This window comes from Rhineura floridana, chromosome 10, assembly GCF_030035675.1.
Source record: "Rhineura floridana isolate rRhiFlo1 chromosome 10, rRhiFlo1.hap2, whole genome shotgun sequence".
Classification (NCBI taxonomy): domain Eukaryota; kingdom Metazoa; phylum Chordata; class Lepidosauria; order Squamata; family Rhineuridae; genus Rhineura; species Rhineura floridana.
Window position 1 is genome coordinate 84,550,606 of NC_084489.1, and position 17,210 is coordinate 84,567,815.

At 41.5% G+C, this 17,210-nt stretch overlaps 1 protein-coding gene across 6 annotated transcripts in view; it reads left to right on the forward strand.

Annotated features, from left to right (window-relative positions):
* Nucleotides 1–15,202, forward strand: part of NKTR (natural killer cell triggering receptor) — a 47,713-nt gene extending 32,511 nt beyond the window's left edge. For 4 of the 6 annotated variants that reach the window (XM_061587793.1, XM_061587792.1, XM_061587796.1 and 1 more), the window contains 9 exons: nucleotides 377–529; nucleotides 1,694–1,781; nucleotides 2,521–2,666; nucleotides 3,914–6,784; nucleotides 6,928–7,023; nucleotides 7,313–7,372; nucleotides 7,747–7,851; nucleotides 11,728–11,805; nucleotides 13,879–15,202. In XM_061587793.1, coding sequence (XP_061443777.1) covers nucleotides 377–529; nucleotides 1,694–1,781; nucleotides 2,521–2,666; nucleotides 3,914–6,784; nucleotides 6,928–7,023; nucleotides 7,313–7,372; nucleotides 7,747–7,851; nucleotides 11,728–11,805; nucleotides 13,879–13,957 — 3,676 coding nt within the window. In that variant the 3' untranslated portion in view covers nucleotides 13,958–15,202. The remainder of the gene's footprint in view (nucleotides 1–376; nucleotides 530–1,693; nucleotides 1,782–2,520; nucleotides 2,667–3,913; nucleotides 6,785–6,927; nucleotides 7,024–7,312; nucleotides 7,373–7,746; nucleotides 7,852–11,727; nucleotides 11,806–13,878) is intronic. The other 2 variants (XM_061587794.1, XM_061587795.1) reach the window with 2 other exon arrangements.
* Nucleotides 15,203–17,210: the final 2,008 nt, after the last annotated feature.

The window sequence follows — 17,210 nt, forward strand, 5'->3', positions numbered from 1 at the left end:
TGTTAGAGCTCTTGGAATTCTACTTTTTTACCTACTGGAAAATTGATGTGTCATATCTTTATACACCAAGGAATAAAAGGAGATAACCTGCAGACCTTAATTGCCTGAGTGGGTGGAGAAGTAAATTGTGCTGACTTGTAACAAATTCAGGCAGTGAAAGTTTAATTACCAGAATGTCTGAAGCTTGATTCATCAATAGGTTATTAAATTTGGGGAAGACCCCTTATGATGCAACCTAGAAAGCTGTTGCCTACAGAATATATTTTCCCATGCAGTTTTCATTTGTGTTTTCAAAAATGTGCAAGATAGCTGTTCTTCTGACAGCAATGTTTGGGGTGTTTGTGTGCGTGTGCTGTAAATTGCTCTTTCTATTCAGCCATTCTGACAGAAGTGAAGCAAATGAAAAATCAGTGGACCTGAATGCGAAAAGGGACAAGCCTGTGGTCCGTCCTGAAGAAATTCCCCCAGTGCCTGAAAACAGATTTTTGCTCAGAAGAGACGCCCCAGTTATAAATACAGAACCTGAACCGTATGCAGCAAATTTCTTTGTGTGTGTGTGCGTGCGTGCGCGGCCTTTCTTTGTGGCACTGCTTCTTTCCAACAGACCTTGGGCCAATTATGTATTTTCAGTCATGGATCCTAGTGACTTGCAGTGCCTAAACGACATGGATGCAGTTTGCACACTTATCTTTGGGGGGCAGGATGTTGCTGACTCTATCCCATAGCTGAAAAAATAGTATTGTACATATGGGAGTATTGTACATATTTCTTAATGGAAGAAAAGTTGTGTTTAACCAGCTATCATGTCTCCAATAATGGCCTGCACCAGTTGCCATTTTAAAAAAACCAAATTGAAATAAAGGACAGGATATTTATGAAGTATTGTATTCTATTTCTTGTTTTCTCTAAACATTAGCCAGCTTTTTGTTTAGAACAATCATCAGCTTGAACTGCCTATATCCTGGCCATCACAACCTCTGATATTTCCAAGTATTGGAGAAATTTTGGGTCCCCAGTTATTTTTCTCATCCCTTATGGCATACATGTAGTAAACACAGAAGAAATGCTACGTGCCCTCTTCATTTCTTGGGACATGTAGCGCAGGCCCCTGGTCAGATTATCTTCATACTAAATGGTATTACTCCAATCCTTTGGCCTGTGAAGTGAATGCACTCCCCCCTCAAACAAAATCTAGGTGCTTCACTTTAATTTGGGACTGAATTTTTGATGTTTCCAAAGGCTCAGGTCATATTGTAGTAAGTCTTTTCCCGAATAATATTGATCCATCTAAAAGGATGATGTAAGGGAACACCTCCCAGACATTTTGGTTTAATTTCTTGTTCTAGTTCTTCATATCTCTTTATTGTTCCACATAATAAAAAAATTGTCATAACCTGATGGGGTGGGGGTGGAGAGGAAACTCAGAAGCAGTTGATAATGGCATCTGCCCAGTTGATAAGAAACCCTGTTGTTCATGTTTGAAAGCTCCACCTTGGACCCTGGGAAAGGGGGGAGGGGAATGCCTTCCAGATCCTGGGAGGTTCTGAATTATTAGCACACCTAAATAATTGAGTGTGTGGTCATTTGAGTCACTTTCTCAGTTTTGGCTGTATTTAACATTTGGCTGCAAGAAACATGTTCATGTTTTTGTTCGTACTGTTTTCTTACACCTGTATCATTCTTAATATTTAAGGAAGCTGCTCGATATAGCACCAGCTTTGAATGACCAGAAGCCTTCAGTATCTAAATCTGGAAGAAAAATCAGAGGGAGAGGCACAATAGTATGTGGTTTTTTTTCATATTTTTCCTCTCCAGACTTTGTAACTCGTATGAAGATTTTGTTTTAGCCAAGATGTAGAAGCTGTATCTATGCTTGCTTCACCTGTTGTATACCAAAAAATACAGTTAGTATTCACACTTGGCCTTGGATGGGGAGGCAGGAGTGAAGGGTCTAATTTAAAACAAAAAACTGACATGTGCTTGTGATAGGCTTCTCTTCTAAATAGAGATGGGGATCTATAGTACAGTATTTTAAAATGGCTGAGAATGTAGGTAGCGTGGTACTTCGAGAGGTAGGAATAAACAGATAGCAAATTAAAAATATAATAAAAGTGTATTTCATGGTTGACTTGTTAATTACAAAACCTTTATACGGCAAACGGAGGCAAAACAAATGATTGTATAAGCAAAAGATTAATTTGAAAAGCCCATAGGCAGAGCAACAGTGGAAAGTTGATGCTGTCACTTAGCTTTTTGTGGGCTACATGTTGTCATGTAGCAAAGCTCCTCTTCTGAGTTGGGCAAGGACTCGACTCATACTACATTTTTTCTTCTTGCAGAGGTCCTCTGACAAAATCTGCTTACCTGTACAGGAAATCTTCCAAGTAAACTCCGGATTTAGGTGTAATATATGTTCAGTATACAATTGCCCCCAGAAGCTGAAGCTAGGTGATTGTGTGCATGCACTGGTGCATTCTGGATTTTGTGTACTATTTTACTTATCCTTGGGTTTTTTTCTAGCGATACCATACGCCTCCTCATTCTCGCTCATGTTCAGAATCTGATAATGATGAGAGCAGTGAAACTCCTCCACACTGGAAAGAAGAAATGAGGAGGTTAAGAGCCTATAGGCCACCCAGTGGAGAAAAATGGAGTAAAGGGGACAAGTAAGACTTTGCTAAGAAATATGAAACTCTCTTAAATGACTCCTATTCCATAAAATAGTGAGCAGTTTAGAAATAGGCCACAGGATAAATTAAAGTATTGGTAATTACAGATCATGTAAGGCATCTGTTGCAACTGCGTTTTAGATGGACTTTGTACCTGGTAAGATACTTAATAATTTTTAGAATGGTACAAGTGAGATAGTAGGGCTGATTGGGTAGGGGAAATGTACTTAGATGCTTTGCATGTAGTTTACATCCTGTTCTCTGGGACAAAGTGAAATATGTTTATCTTAATTTTATATATTTTGCAAAACACCCTGTGTATTAACACAGTTTGGGGGCTGTAAAGCAATATATGAACAGTTTAAAAATCATTCTAAAACAGATCATATTTTGTTTCTGAAATGTCACTTGAGTTTCCTCCAAAATCTGTTTCCTGAAACCTTACTTGCATTTTATAAAGTGTCAGTATTTTTTTTCCTCCTGTTTTCATTCCTGATCAACAGCCATCAGATCCTTTTTAATTTATTTTCTCTGAGGCTTTTAACAAAGTTTTCTTTCTGTGGGATTGCTTTTGGAATGATTTCCATAGGTACACACTCGAGTAAAACTCTTGTCATGTAAGTTGCTCTGAGAATAAGTACCTGAGTATGAAACTAGATAATTGGAACATATTCAAGCAAATCCTTTGAGTAACCCATTCAAACAGTCTTTTGTGTATGTGTGTGTGCCTATTGGCTGTCCTGTGGATGCATAGTAATAAAACTGGATCCAAGCCCCTTTGAGGGACTCTGTGTATAGCACCTCTGTTTATCCACTCAGATGTCCCAGGCTATGGTCTGAAGGTACATAAGGCCAGCTCCCTGCTGAAGCTAAGCAGGGTCAGGTCTGGTCAGTACCTGGATGGGAGACTGCTTGGGAACCATATGTAAGCCGCCTTGGGTTTTTATCATGAAAAGAAAGGCAGGGTATAAATATAATAAATAAATAAATAAAATGTAGTTCTGTCCTTTTGGTTTTCTTTACCTGAGGCAGAGAAACTAATTACGTGTGCTGCTAGAGGCCTTTTTAAGAAGGTAAACCTGTATCAGCCTAGTACTTTCAAGCATCTTTGGACTATTCAGCTGTTCCCATTTCTTCAGGATGTTGCAGGGCTCTTGAAAACCCAAAATCCTTCACTTGAACTATTGAAACAAAGCAGGCATATTTAAAGCAGTGCCAACTCATTTTATTTGTTTGTTTCTTAGGTTGAGTGACCCAGGAAGGTGGGATGAAAGAAGTCTGTCTCAGAGGTCAAGGTCATGGTCGCATAATGGCTATTCTGATCTAAGTAGTGCCAAGTACACTGGCCACCACAAGAAACATCGGAAAGAGAAGAAGGCAAAGCACAAAAAGAAGGCCAAGAAGCAGAAACACTTTAAGAAGCACAAGCAAATTAAAAAAAAGAGATTGTCTACTTCAACAGAGAGAGAATCTTCTCATTCTTCTACTAAAAGGACAAGATCGCCTTGTGATCGTGAGAGGGTGTCTCACTCTTCCTCACTGACTTCTAGAGATGACTCCTCTAAAAGGGACTGGTCTAAATCTGACAGAGATAAGCAGAGCTCATTGTCTCCGTCGAGCAGAGACTCCCGGTCGTACTACCGGTCTAGGTCTAGAACCAGATCCAGATCTTATTCCAGAAGAAGCTCTAGGTCAAGAATGGCTTTTAAGTCTTCTCTGTCTAGGAGCAGGTCAAGATCTAGCTCTGCCTCCAAACATCTGAAGATGGTATCCAGTTCCCCCAAAAATGTTGCAGTTCATTTAAATGAATGCAAGCCCGTTAAAGTTGAACCTGTAAGAACAGCATTACCACAAAATGATAAAGTTGTGATACAGCCTGTTGTTGCTGAAAGCATTCCAGTTATACCACTGAGTGACAGTCCTCCACCTTCTAGGTGGAAACCTGGGCAAAAGCCTTGGAAACCATCCTATGAGCGTATTCAGGAAATGAAAGCCAAGACCACCCACTTAATTCCTACTCAAACTACTTATAGTTTAGTAAGTGTCAACGACACAAATACATCCTCATCATACCATAAACGAAGAAAGAGTTCGGATAGTGACCACAGTGGCTATTCCAAAAATCATAGTGATAGAAGTTCAGAAAGTTGGCGACGGTCTAGGAGCAGGACATCTCGAAGTAGATCCTACTCCAAGTCTTACTCAAGATCAAGAAGTCCATCCAGTTCAAGATCTCGATCTTTATCGACAGCTAGGTCCAATTCAGTGAATAAATACCCCAGTGACCAGTCATGCTACAGCGGATCATCGTCCTATTTTTCTCTAAGTGAGGATGACCGACAGAAAAGCAAAATGAAATCTGAACCCAGAGAAAGAAATTCACAGTCATCAAAGGAAAGACAAAGTAGTTCTGAAAGTACTCTTCCTTACGTGAAAGATGCGACTCCTCAGAAGCACAGGGAGAGTGCAAGTAGATCCTCTTTGGACTTCTCCACAGATAGCGAGCAGCTGGCTAAGCCACAGCCAGTCCAAGAAAAAGGGCAGTTACAGCAAGAAAAAGCTAATCGAAAGCGCAATAAAAACAGTTCGGCTTGTAATGGACACAAAGAAAAACCTAGGTCTGAGTGGGGCAGTGATCCTTCCAAAAAAAGAGTTTCGGAAGAGAAATTGGAGTCTCCAAGAAGTGGTCAGAAAGCAAAAAGGGAAACGCGTACAGACAGTAAGTGGGACTCCGAATCAGATTCAGAAAGAGGTGGAAACAGAAACTATAAAGAAGATTCAAGATTGTCTTCTAGTAAGGAAGAAGGGGAAGCTACATCAGACTCTGACGCAGATCTTAGCCCTGCCAAGCGTAAGAAAAAATTGGATTCCTCCTCAGGAACACTGAAGGCAAGCAAGCAGTCGTCCCCTTCTGAGACGGAGAGCTCCCATTCCAATTCTGTTGCTAAGGGAAAATCAAGAAAGCAAAAACATGGTTCCAAAAAGAGCCTCAAAAAGTCACATTCCAAAAAAGCTAAGGAGAAATCCAAGGGTAAAAAAGAAAAGAAGCGTAAAGCTCAAAAACGAAAGGAGGTGTTTCACTGGCAGCCACCACTGGAGTTTGGGGAGGAGGAGGAGGAGGAGGAGGAAGAGGACATTGCTGTAAAGCCAGGTGCTAAGAGTGAGAACGAGAAGCAAGTCATGACTGATGTTAAAGATAAAAATCAAGATCAGGATTCTGAAAACAATAAAATGCTGAAAGACCAAATGAGGGGTGACAAAAAGCGCAGTGAAGAGAATAACTTAGAGAAAACTGGAGGCCATACATCACCTGCTGTCAAGCAACTTAGTAAAATTATTGGGGAAGAGACAACATCAGCCCATGCCCTAAATCAAGATAAAAATACAGATGTTTCAGAAAGTGCTGGTGCTGCCAAAGTAAATAATGAAAATGAGTCAGATGTTACCCAGATGGATGACATGGAGATCTGTACTCCTGAACATAATTCGCCTGTAAAAGTTGATGTGGAACTTTCTCCAGTGAGTCTGAAAGTGAACTTCCAGGACATTAAAGTTAGTAAGAACACAGATGTGCCAAGTAACTCCGAAGCAGAGACTACAAAACCAGGACTTGACGCCAGAGAATTAACTGCTAGTAAAGAAGGCAGCAAAGAGAAACAAAGACCTAAACCCACCACAACAGTTGTAGCTATGGAAAGTGTGCTGAAAACGGAAATGTCTGAAAATGCCCAGAGTAGTGTAGCAGATAATAAATGGAAACCATTACAGGGTGTAGGGAACCTACAGGTGGCAGCTGCTAGTAATCCTTCAGAAGCCAAAAATGTGGCGTCATCATCTGAACCAAAACCACAAGGTTTAAGAATAGAAATCAAAAGCAAAAACAAAATTAGACCAGGCTCTCTGTTTGATGAAGTTAGAAAGACTGCCCGGCTGAATCGAAGGCCAAGGAATCGCGAGAGCTCTAGTGAGGAGGATTCTCCCAGTCGAGAGAACAGCCAGTCAAGGAGCCATAGCCGGTCACGGAGCAAGTCGGACCCTAAATCCAGGCACAGAACAAGATCCCGTTCCTATAGTCGCTCAAGAAGTCAGTCAAGAAGTTCCACATCTTCATACAGGTATATAAAATTACTATTTCAGCAAACCGTTTGCTGTGACAGTGTTCCTTTCTCAATGCCTGCTAGCCACTTGAAAATATGAACATCTGTGAAATGTTCCTTATTTTGCATAGCTTTTCAATGTATGCACTTGAAATCTATAGGTCACGGAGTTACACGCGAAGCCGGAGCAGAGGATGGTACAGCAGAGGCCACTCAAGAAGTCGAAGTAGTTCCTATGACAGTTGCAGGAGCAATAGGTAAGTACTCACAAAAGGGAAGGGTAGTACTGGAGATGAGAGAAGAGGGGGGAGAAAATGTTTGCACATGTAGTTGAAATCTGCTTGAAACCTAGGTTGGCTTCTTATCAGAAGCACTCGATAGGTTTAATATAGTTTTAAAATAAAGGCATTTGCCACTTAGGGGAAATGATTGTAACTGGCTGTAATGCAAAATAAGCCAAATGTTAGGAACACCTTTTTGCAAATTAAAAAACCACTCACGCAGCACAACTGTAAAAATTATGTGATTCTTTTCCTGTTTTGATAGTCACACCTATAGTAGAAGTCAGTCCAGAAGCAGCTCATATGATCACCATAGTCGATCAAGGTATGCTAAGAAAGAGATCATTTTTGACAAATGAGTGTAGCATATGATGTGTTAGTAACAGTAACATGTAAACAATACATTGATAATACAGTGTTGTGGCTATTACTTTTCCAGCAGATCTGGAATTAAAGAGAGTTATTTTTATCACCAGGTAAAAGGAGGGTGTGAGGGTAACGAGAATGGAAATGTAGCTGCATTGGTGCTTTCTATAGTTTCTTCTCAAGTATATTATATTAAATCTAAATGTATTTTCAGTGAAGGTTTGATGTCTTTAATATAGCTAGTAACTATTTTTGGGGGTAGAATTTTAAGTTTATTTAGGAAGATTCATTGTTACACCAAATAATCCATTGCTTGTTTTTCATCCATAAAAGCAGGTCCTATACCTATGACAGTTACTACAGCAGGAGTCGTAGTCGAAGTAGAAGCAAAAGGAGTGATAGTTATCACAGATCTCGCAGTTACGACAGGCGGTCCAGGTAGGTGGTTTTTGGTACCTAGGGTGTTAGTTGGAACCCCCTGAGGAACTTACTACGGGCACATGCAAAAAATATTTTCCTGTCATTTTTTCTGTTCATAGTACTTGTGTCACTAGCTGTTTCACTTACTCTTTACAAATCTTGTACTGTTGCCAAAATCCCACAAAAATAGGGGAGATGTTTATAGGCTACTTTTCAACCCAAGGCCTCCAAACAGAATCCAAAATAAATAATTAAACGATATAAATCAAAGTACAATGAATCATTAAATCTTCAAAACCATTAACAAGCAGTAGAGCGAAAGTAAAATGCCAGGGCAGCAGAGTCACTCCATACTGTAAAGTCCTGACAAAATAAAAATTTCTCTACAGACCAACACAAAAACTGCAGTGCGGAAGCCATACAAGCCTGCAGGCATAGGGGCAGGGAGTTCCACAACCTGGGTGTCTCTACTGGAAAGACCAGTCTCTTACAAGAGGTGTTGTTGACACTCACGTGACAGTAGAATACAAAGCAAGGTCCCTGCTGATGACCTAATATGAGCAAGTTCATATCAGAGGAGATGGTCCTTGATGCCTGACTCTGAGCCATTTAAAGGTAATAACAAGCACCTGAAACTGTGCCCAATGTAGATTGAATTACAGCTGGATTGCGTGATCCACTGACAATAGCACTAAAGTGTCTAAACGCCTTACAAAATACAGCCCCGCATAGAGCATATATTACAAGTAATTCACTCTGGATCTGACCAAAGCGTGTGACAGTGGCCAGACCGACCTTCTCCAGAAGCCAGAGTTGTGCAATGGTGCTTCTAGCTATAGCTGCCATCTAGCATTTTCAGAGCATGGCAGTTTTCTTCGCTCATGGGAGGGGTGCAGCAGCTTGATAAGGGAAGCCCACCCCCCTGGGGTGAGCATGTACACAAAGGTGGGAAACCTTTCTCTGCAGGAGAGATGCATTTCCAGGCGTGACATTCCATCCATGCAAAAGCCTCCGTTTCCTGTTTTTACAGTTTTGTATCCATTCTGATTTTGCTGCATGTTGGAGGAAGGGGCAAAGAACTATATATAGCCTTGAGGTCCTGCTCTCTGACCAGTGAAACAGTGGTTGAATTAAGGGGGTGGGGAAGAGGAGGCCTTGATGAAATCCAAACACTCCTGACACCTCCTAGTTTTAGCCAAATCATGCCCCCCTTCTCAAAACAGTAATTAAGAGGCCTTCACACAAAAGGAGAGGAAATCTGGCTGGCTCTAGCGCCCGTCTTTATAGATTACCCTGTGCTTTATAGATTACAGCAATGCCTTTGATTGTGCAGATCATGAAAAACTATGGAATGCTTTAAAAGAAAAGGGGGTGCCACAGCATCTGATTGTCCTGATGTGCAACCTATACTCTGGACAAGAGGCTACTGTAAGGACAGGATATGGAGAAACTGACTGGTCTCCAATCAGAATGGGTGTGAGACAGGGGTGTATTTTATCATCCTACTTGTTTAATCAATTTTCAATACCTTGGCCACAGTCATTAACCAAAATGGAGACAATAGTCAAGAAATTAGAAGAAGGCTAGGACTGGGGAGGGGAGCTGTGAGAGAACTAGAAAAGAACTTCAAATGCAAAGATGTATCACTGAACACGAAAGTCAGGATCATTCAGGTCATGATGTTCCTGATCTCTATGTATGGATGTGAAAGTTGGACAATGAAAAAAAGTGGATAAGGGAAAAATCAACTCATTTGAAATGTGGTGTTGGAGGAGAGCTTTGTGCATACCACGGACTGTAAAAAAGACAAATAATTGGGTGTTAGAACAAATTAAACCAGAACTATTACTAGAAGCTAAACTGATGAAACTGAGGTTATCATACTTTGGACACGTAATGAGAAGACATGATTCACAATAATGCTGGGAAAAACAGAAGGGAGTAGAAAAAGAGGAAGGCCAAACAAGAGATGTACTGATTCCATAAAGGAAGCCACAGACCTGAACTTGCAAGATCTGAACATGGTGGTTCACGTCAGATGCTCTTGGAGGTCGCTGATTCTTAGGGTCGCCATAATTTGTAATCAACCTGAAGGCACATAACAACAACAAACATCTATGAGGAATCCAGACTGCACACCTAATACTTCAGGGGAAGCGCAGTGTCATTCCTAATAGGGCTAATCAGATCAACTCTCCTGCTGAACAGAGTCTTGTTTCTGCTTGTTAGCCCACATAACCAATCTGTCACTGATTCAGAACTTCCTTTGCCTCATTGGATTCTGATGGAAAAGAGAAGTAGAGAAACAAAGGACTAGGATATTAAATTTGATACCTATTAGTAGCTGGAACTTGCAGCAAAATATATGTATATTTGGTCACAACTCTGTTGAACTTGAGCAGTGTCACAAATGCCTTCATATTTTTTAAATGGGAGATGTTTCTGAGAACAACCTGATCGCTGCTATCTGTTTTCCATTAAACGTGTTAGATCTCCTTTTGGTGCCCAAGCACCAGATTTCAGCCACGTTGCATGAAAAGGTCTAATTGTCCCACGTTTGTGTGTTGAAGAAAATCAGTATTTTTAAATTTGTCTTTTCTTACTCTCAGGCTCATTTATCTGCTCTGTGAACTCTTTTTTTAAAGATCCTTTGAATCAGAGTTAATATTGGCTGCCTAACAAATTGGGTGGCAGAGTTAAAACTTGCAAAAGAGCCACGGGGGGGGGGGATCCTGGACCATCCCTCTGTCAGGGACTCCCCTGGTCCCTCAGCCTCATTTCATGTAAAACAGGATTCTGTAACCCGTTCGCTGCCACCAACTCACACAAAATACTTCTTTAAACCCTCCTAGTACCGTGTATAGAAGGCTTAGGCATGAGATGGCACCACCACTGAGAGTCAGTATAAATCTTGAACTATGTTGTAGATGCATTAAAGGGATATAGTTTATAAAAGGAAATAGGGTTGCTTATTTTGGGACTTTATAGGTGCTTGCTGGCCGGTTTTGAAGTCTCCAGAGATGCCACTGCAGACACCAGCCTCCAAGTGGCTCTCCCAACAGGCCAATTTCCTTAAACCTCCACTCCAGCCAGTTACTTTTGCAACTCAGTCCAGCTACTGGGGCCACTCTGCCTGTGTGCTCCAAAGCTCCTCTGGTTACGCTCCTGGCTGTGGGACAGTTTAGCCAGTATTATACCCCCACTTGTGTCTTCCATCTGCCAAGACCTTACTTCAGGGCAGCCTTTTGGATTCTCTCAGTTGTTGGCCCTCTTTGGTCTTCACCAGACCACTACAGGAATACCCCGCTATACGGATCTTCACTTTAAGGACACTCGTGAGTATGGACATACTTACAGTAGCACCATTCCCCTGTTCACGTACGCTTGCTTCGCAAGAACGGACACTTAACCTGTGGTTGCGGCCTTTTGGTGCGTGGGGGGGTAGAAAGAGATGTGATCGCGTGACCGCAAATCAGCTGGGAGGTGCGATCGTGATCAGCTGAGAGGCGCAGCGGTGCAGCAGCAGAGGCTTTAGTGTGGGGCTTTGAGGGTCCGCATGAAGGAGAGGTGACACAGTGGCGGTGCAAGTGAAAAAAGGTAGTGATTCACTTTAAATAAATTTTTGGTTTACGTACTCACTCTGGACCCATTGCGTACGTTAATGCGGGGTATTCCTGTATTAATGATGCCCTGGGTAATGATATATAGGCTGCAGCCGTTCCCTCAGCTATTCTCACCAACCTATTCCTCTCACAAACCATCTTCTCCAACTGCTAACTTCTGACTGACAGTTAACTCTCTTATTACCTGAATCCTCCAGCCAGTCAGAAAGAATTTACCTGATCAGGCCCCATCTACCAGCAGCTTAAAGCGATCATGTCTCTCTTCTCTCAGGACACGTCGTCAAGCAATCACTCCCAAGCAGGCTTTCAACAACGTACCAAAACCCCAGGCCTCATGGCAGTCACAAAGGTCATTACATTTCTTTAAACACAAACATATATAGCATTTCTCCACACCCTCTAATTAGAGTTGTTGAACTTGCATAAGTTTGGAAGGTTGAAATAATCAGTGTTGGAAATTAGCTAGTTTTTTTAATGTGTTTATTTCTGTGCTGTGGTCTTCTGGTTGCAGTGGGGATTGCTACAGAAGTTTGTACTTGAAAAGGGTTAGGGTTCACGCCTGGTTATGGGACGGAATCGGTATCGGGAGAAGGAAGGACAGGGAGTGCGACCCTGTTACTCTTACTTGATCTCTCAGCAGCTTTTGATACCATTGACCATGGCATCCTTGTGAGCTAACTTGGTGAGATGGGTATCGGAGGCACTGTTTTACAGTGGTTCTGATCCTATCTTCAAGGTCGTGGCCTATCTTCAAGGTCGTTTTCAGAGAATAGCGCTGGGTGATTGTCTTTTGGCCCCCCCGTCAGTTGTGCTGTGGGGTGCTGCAGAGTACCATCTTGTCGCCCATGCTGTTTAACAACTATATGAAGCCCTTGGAGCGGTCATCAGGAGATTTGGGGCAAGGTGTCTGCAGTACACTGACGATACCCAGCTCTATTTCTCTGTAACAGCTGAATCGGGAGAGGACGTGCGAACCCTGGACCATTGCCTGGACGCGGTGGTGGGCTGGATGAGGGCCCAATAAACTTGAGTCTGAATCCTAGCAAGACAGAGGCGCTGTGGGTTGGTGGTTCCCGAGTTCAAATAATTGGTCAGTTGCCTGCTTTGAATGGGGTTGTTGTACTCCCTCTGAAAGAGCAGGTCCGTAGTCTGGGGGTGCTCCTGGATCCATCTTTGTCACTAAATGCCCAGGTGACCTCTGTGGCTAGAAGTGCCTTTTACCAGCTTCAGTTGGTAAGAGCTGCAGCAATGTCTGGACCAGTATAGCCTGACCACTGTTGTCCACGAACTGGTAACTTCCAGGCTGGATTACTGTAATGCGCTCTATGTGGGGCTGCCCTTGAGGTTGGTCCGGAAGCTGCAGCTGGTGCAAAATGTGGTGGCGAGACTGCTCACTGGGGCAGGGTATTGCCAACCTGTCACCCCAGTGCTGAAATAATTGCACTGGCTACCCATTTGTTACAGGGCCAAATTCAAGGCTCTAGTTTTGGTGTACAAAGCCCTATACAGCTTGGGACCAGGGTACCTGAAAGACCATCTTACCCCTTTATATAACCAGTTGATCACTGTGCTCTGCAGGTGAGGGCCTCCTGCAGATACCATCTTATCAGGAGGTCCGTCTGCACAACATAGGAAACAGACTTTTAGTGTGGCGGCACCTATTCTGTGGAACTTCCTGCCGTAAATATTAGGTGCCATCTCTCTTATCTTTTCAGTGCCTATTGAAGACCTTCCTCTTTCAACAAGCCTTTTAAGTTAAGACCTTCTCTCAGTCTGCGTCTGTGTTAGAATTGCTTCTTAATATGTTTGTAAACCATTTTTTTAAAAAAACAAATGTTTGTAAACCTTGTTTTGTTTTTTTAAGTTGTCTTCAAAGCTTTCTTAAAAATGTTTTTAAAGATGTTTTGTTTTAATGTATTTTAAAGTCTTTTTTATGATGTTTTAAAGGGTTTTTAGTGCTTTTGCTTGCCTCCCTGGGCTCCTGTTGGGAGGAAGGGCGAGATATAAATCAAATAATAAATAAATAAATGTGAAAATATTTATTTATTACTTGATTTATATCCCTTCCTTCTTCCCAGCAGGAGCCCAGGGCAGCAAACAGAAGCGATAAAAACACTTTAAAACATCATAAAAACAGACCTTAAAATACATTAAAACAAAACAATGTTAAAAACATTTTTTAAAAAGGTTTAAAAACATCTTTAAGAAAAGGGTTAAAAACATTATTAAAAAATATATTATCAAGCAATTCTAACACAGACAGACTGGAATAGGTCTTAACTTAAAAGGCTTGTTGAAAGAGGAATGTCTTCAAAAGGCGCCAAAAAGATAGCAGAGATGGTGCCTGCCTAATATTCAGATGTACAAATGTGACACCTGAGTGGTGTATCTCTTCAAGTGTGTCTTGGCTTTTTTTTTGCAGATCCTATGGCTCAGACAGTGAAAGTGACCGCAGTTATTCTAACAACCGAAGTCCCAGTGAAAGCAGCAGATACAGCTGAAAACTATAACCATTGAAAATATTGATTGTATTTAACAGGGTTTTCTTTACATTAATACTGTACAGAACTCCTTTTTTTACTGCTCCCAAGTAAATCTGACAGATGGCTAATGAAGTGAGGCCTTACCACTTTTGAGCACAAGTTTTTCTTATGCTGTCTTCTGTCCTAGAGTTAGATGTCTCAGCCATCAAAATGGGTTTATGTAGCCTTGGATTTGCTAGTATCCCTGTGGCTTGAGAGAGGCCTGCAGTATCAGAAAAATCTCTTGAGGATCACAAGTGGCTTCTAGTCTGCTATCAAAAATATGCTGGCAACTATGAATGTGAAGAATATTCCAAGGCTATGTTCTTCATTGTTTAAAAATCTATATCAATTCAGTGATGTCTTGTACGTACATAGTATAAACCAGTACATGGGCCAATCTGGATTAGGAGATTTTAAGACGGGACATCTGTCTTCATGCAATACAGTAGTTAGGTTCAGCTAGGAAAGCTTGTAGCTCTTTCTTGAAAAAAATTAAAATCTGTATAAAGGTATATGTTAAGTTTCACAAAAAAGATACTAGAGAGTTCTATTTCAATTCTGTGTTCATGCTAAGAATGTAGGAATAATGTTGCCTCCTGGATTTGTAAAAAAAAGGTCTAAGAAAGCCTTTGACATGCTTAGTCATAATGTCTGCTCACCTTTGAATATTGGGAGTAGTTTCATTGGGGACTTTCTGCCCATCCATGCTGTAATGAACGAGGTTTGTACAAGAGAAGTTGCTGTTTGTTTTCCCCCCACTGTCTTCAGATTACCACAAGTTGATGTGCTTGTATTATAAGACTTTTATACTATAGGTATAAAACAAAGCAAGACAGGGGAGTTCATTTTTTGGTTTTTAGCACCAAAAAGAGTCTCAGCAGTGACAGGAGACTATCTGTAAATTGGTTTACAAAAACTCGTTTTCCATTCAGAAGATAAAAGTTCATGTGTAAATCAACATTTCAGTGTATACAAATTTTCATATTGAATAATGACTTTTTTGAGCAGCAGAAATACCCCTCTGACAACTAGGTGTGATAGCAGAGGGGAAATGCTGACTGTGACTGTAGTGGTGATAACTGAATTTAACTTTCTATTATTTTGAAATGCTGTACATTTCTTAAATGTTAACAAAATAGGTCTGTTTTTTTGTCAGGAGCCAAACTACATTTTAAAATGTGATTTTCCCCCTTTGCAATTAAAATATGAATCATTTAAGTATTTGACATTGGTCACTAAATGTTTGTCAAACTCATGGCATCCTCCATTGCCACAAAAGCAAACCTGGGTTGATAAAGCTGAGATTTTTCAAGGCTGTGTGACTTCACTCATAGAGTAAGAGCTACATCAGTCACTCCGTGCACATCAGGACTGATTATATTAAATAATCATAATTGTCAACTAGACCTCTTTCAATGCAAAACAACTTTAATTCATTGTTTTGAAAGTTGCAAAAGAGTTTGAATTGCCATATATTCCTACATTAATGTTCACATTCAACATGCTAAAAAGTATTGTGTCCCATAGTAGTTCCTGTTAGCCTCTGCTTACCTTGAGTAAGTAAAGCTTCTTCCTGTAATAAAGTCTGTGAGACTAAGAGCTTGACTGGGAGGCTGCAGCTGTAATCTAAACCAGAGCAGAAAAGTGGGGCACTGAAAGCTTGTGTGCAAATATGCCACTTGAAAATCATGCCCCAAGCCTGAAATGGTATCCTGCATTACCCTTGGCAAAGTATAATTGCTTCAAGGACTTGATAATGCTCAGTTGTTAAAGCTAGAAGAATTGGGTGTAGTTGTGATATCAGCTAGGAGGTATATTGGTGAATTTTCAGGCAGACACAGTTCGCAACAGTATGTGTTTAACTTACGGCTTTGCAGAGTTGGGACTACATACCTTTCCCAAAGTCCAGCCTTTCCCAACCAGTGTGCCTCCAGATGTTGTTGGACCACAACTCCCATCAGCCTCAGCCAGCATTGCCAGTGGTCAGGAAAGATGGGAATTGTGGTCCAACAACATCTGGTGGCCCACTAGTTGGGAAAGGCTGAAACAGTCCTTTCAAAAGGCAGTGTCCTTCATTGTGTTTTCTGCAAATTTGTTGGTAGTAGCCAACAGATACAAAAGTGTTTGGTTATGCATCACTAGATACTGTATGTAGCCTTATTTAAAAGCTTTAGTGGTTGCTGCCATTGCTCTTAAATTTGAGGCCCCTTTCAACAAGGGCAGTATTTTTATTCCAACAACTATAATAAAATAGAAATTTCATCCTTTCAAGAATGGATGCCCAGTGACCCAAATAGTCTTTTGTCTGTTTGCACAAATCTTCCTAATGTCACAGTGATTCTTTTCAGAGCTGGGCTAGGGTCCCAAGGGCCGTGTGGAGGGCTCTGTTCATGTTGCTGAGCCCCCTTGAATGCCTGCTTCCAGAAGCAGAGCTTTGCACCACTCTGTGCGCCAGTCCAAAAGATGGGAGGAGATTAGAAGCAGCCTCCCAAACAGCAGGAAGAAGTGTGGGCAGAAGGAAAATGGGGCAGCCCCAGCATGAATACTTGAGGGCACTTAAATGTGTGACTTAGGTCCTAGACTGCCTCACTCCACCCCACCCCCAAGGCTTTCCTGCAGCAGATACAAGTAAATGTTTGTATGGGCAGGAGATAAAAGTTCAGTCTATTTAAAAACCTGTAAAATCTACAGAAACATAAATTGATCTGAAAACCACAAAACTTTGATAAATAAAAAGACCGCTCAAACCATACTTGCTAAAAGCAACTATCACTGATCATTGTTAATCTTTAGTGCCCTTGAATCTGACTATAGAAGCGCCCAGGCCAAGAGTTGCAAGATTCTCTATCTTTTGATTCCCAATGAGGGTGTGGTTTTGCCTCATAGCAAGGATTGCCAAGCCTTCTCCATTTGGGGCGGTGAGGTTTGCCAGGCCCGGCCTCCACAAGGTCTTCTGTATCTTTAAAAGTTGTGCAGGCGGAAGGGAGAATTCCACCTTGGGTTTTTCCCATTACAGTGTAGCAAGAGCACCTGCACTTGGCTGCCTTTCTCTTCTCTTAAAGATACAGGATCAGTCTCAGGCCATGGATGTGGCAACCCTAGTCTGATGGGACTGTTAGCCCAGTGCAAATATACAGTGGAATTATTGGTCCTCAAAGGAGTCAGTGCATACCTGCCCAGATCAGTTAACCCATTCCCTTCCCTGTGAGCCTCAGACTATACAGAGGCG